We start from the raw sequence: 2,632 nt of genomic DNA on the forward strand, positions 1-2,632 counted from the left end.
TAAAAAAAAAGAAAGAAAAATAGCAGCAGGAGCAGAGTACATTTCCAAACACAAGGCAGAGATACATTAGACCATCTGGCCAATACAGGACTGTGATTCCTCCTGAACAACATCTGAAGCCTTGTGTGAAGTCACTAATATTAGTACAAAAGCATTTTTCTGGCATAGCTTGTTTCCTAGGGGAAAGCTTGCTATAAACTATACTAACCAAAGATGCTTTTGTGTCGGGAAGTTGTATTCACCTTATGAACATTTGTCATTGTAGGTTTGTTAGCAAACCTCCCTCGTGCAGATTTAGCTTTTCAGCAAAAAATTAGCTAATTAGGCATATTCAGGGAACAAACAGCACACAAACCCCTCACAACAATGAAACAGGACACTCACATCAAGTGCCCTTTTAAAACCAGGCAGGAAAATTTCAATATACAAAGCAAGAACATTGCGGGGGGAAGGGAGGGCAACAACAAAAAGCCAGACCTTGGACTAAGGCCCCAAGAATGCAGAAAACAGTACACTGGACACCATTATATTACAAACATCTCATTTTTTGCCCTTTGAAGAAGTAGCAGGGCACTGTTGACTTTGCTTAAAATGCATCATTTTAGTCCTCCTCATCCCAAACATTGAAACTTAAGTGAAATGCAATTCAAAGCATTGCAGCTTTTGATATGCCACCCTTTCACTTAAACTCAAATCCACTGACATAGTGACAGTGTTGAAATACATTATCTGAACAGCATATATAAAATTTCACTGTTGTACATAAATAATGACAAGGCACAGCACAGCAACCAGTCCAAGAGCTTGTAGGCCAAGAAACCAGAGCATGACCCAGAAGAATATAATTATTACAGGTTCTACTATCCGTTCTCCAAAGTACATCCTTGTGAAGCCTATTCTGATGAGGCTTTTGTTTAGTTCACCAAAGAGAGTCCCCATCTTTTTATAGTCATCTATTACAGGTTCTGCAGTGTGGTTTCTTTGTCCTTGTTGGACCTGCGGAAAAAAGACAAAATTAGGAAGTATGTCATACAATCAGTTCCTATTGCTGGGATTCTGAACAAGTCTCAGCTGTTTCTATTTGAATGAGTAAAACTAAGATATCCATCCAATATAGTTACTCCAAATTGAGATGTTAAGTATCTTGTGACTTCGGTACAACATTAAGGATGACACTCACTTGTCCAAACTTGGGACATCTGAAGTGATACTACGAACATATGACAGTCTGTCTCCCCTCCAGATGCCACTCTAGAGGGGTAAAGCTCGCCTGTAGGTCATACATCTTACCTGTCCGTGCAACGAAAATGAATTAAATGCCTGTAATTTCAGGGAGGAGATCTGACTGCAGGAGATTTTTTATACATTATTTCCAGAGTATCTTCAAAACCACAAGAACGACACAAAACTATTAAGCATGAACTATAAAGCATTTTGCACCAAAGCACAGGGAACTGAAGGAAAGAGAGGTGCTGGATTCAACCAAGAAGAAAGCAAACATCCATCCCAATGCTGGCATAGAAAGCTGTGAAAGTCAGGCAAAGGAAGACAGACCCAAGGGCTGCACAGACACGAAGTGGTGGTACAAAGAAGCAAAAGGGAGGGGAAACAAGCAGTGCACTTCTCCCCAAAAGAGAAGCGATGGGGTAAATACATAGGAAAACAGAAGCATATCTTTAGATGATGATGCCATGTTTTAAGTATCACTGCACAAAACGTGACTGTTTCAATATGTAAACTGTAACTAAATTAGAGCTTGAAATCCCGTCTTGCCTTCCCCAGTGTTCAGAGATCCTTTGCACAAAACCTTACTGCCTTGTGTTTGGGTATGACAGGGCGAACACACTTTCAAAATGATGAACATGAGTTTTCTAGTCCTTCCATTAGGCAGCAATGACAACATATGCAGCAGGTACTCATCAATACTTCAGTCAACTAACCAACAGGTCCAGCAAATTGCCTGCAAACTCTCTGTGCAATTAGTCTACTCCTTGATTCAAAGCAAACATGTATCTTCAGTTCTGTCCTCAAAGATGAAAGCTATTCTGCATCCCTGGTTACACAGCATGGTCTCACTGGAGAAAGAGAAACTCCCTCACACAGCAGTGCCAGGCTCTTCATTAGAGAGCAAGTAATAAAGTGAAATCCCATCCCCACAGAAAAACATCCAGCGAAGACCTAAGGAAACTAATTTTTTTTGTAGACGATGAAGAACCTTCTGACTGAATAAAGGTTCAGATCCTACTGAAACAGACCCCAACAAAACCTTTACAGTCCATCAGCTGCATGTGCTTGGGTATTTTATTAGCTTATTCATAAAGATTTTGGTTTAAGCTTCATACTGAATCCCAGAAATGGAAAGGTGCACTAAGCCTAAATAGTAATGAATATCGTGTTCAATTTTTCTAGAGGTTATGTATTGATAGCCACTGTCTGTCCTGCCTCTTTTCAGCCCACTTCTTAGGCCCAGGCGGCTTTGTCCCCCTAGTTTTCAGCCTTTTAGCTTAATTGTACTTTATTTAATTCAAATAAGTGTTGTTTCCTCATTAATTCCTCAAGATTAGTCTCTTCATGAAAGGCAGAAACTCTTGCAAGCCCCTGCAGACCCAGCAGGGTGGGGGGCTTGCCATGC

The 2,632-nt window shown here is 40.5% G+C and overlaps 1 protein-coding gene across 1 annotated transcript in view; it reads right to left on the reverse strand.

Moving 5' to 3' along the window:
- Nucleotides 1-750: 750 nt before the first annotated feature.
- LOC104406477 (chromosome unknown open reading frame, human C4orf32) overlaps nucleotides 751-2,632 on the reverse strand; it is a 2,370-nt gene continuing 488 nt past the window's right edge. Inside the window, exon 2 of the mRNA XM_010015459.1 lies at nucleotides 751-996. Within this exon, the coding sequence (XP_010013761.1) occupies nucleotides 751-996 (246 nt within the window). The remainder of the gene's footprint in view (nucleotides 997-2,632) is intronic.

The sequence above is a fragment of the Nestor notabilis genome, unplaced genomic scaffold, assembly GCF_000696875.1.
Source record: "Nestor notabilis isolate BGI_N333 unplaced genomic scaffold, ASM69687v1 scaffold10470, whole genome shotgun sequence".
NCBI classification, from domain to species: Eukaryota; Metazoa; Chordata; class Aves; order Psittaciformes; family Psittacidae; genus Nestor; species Nestor notabilis.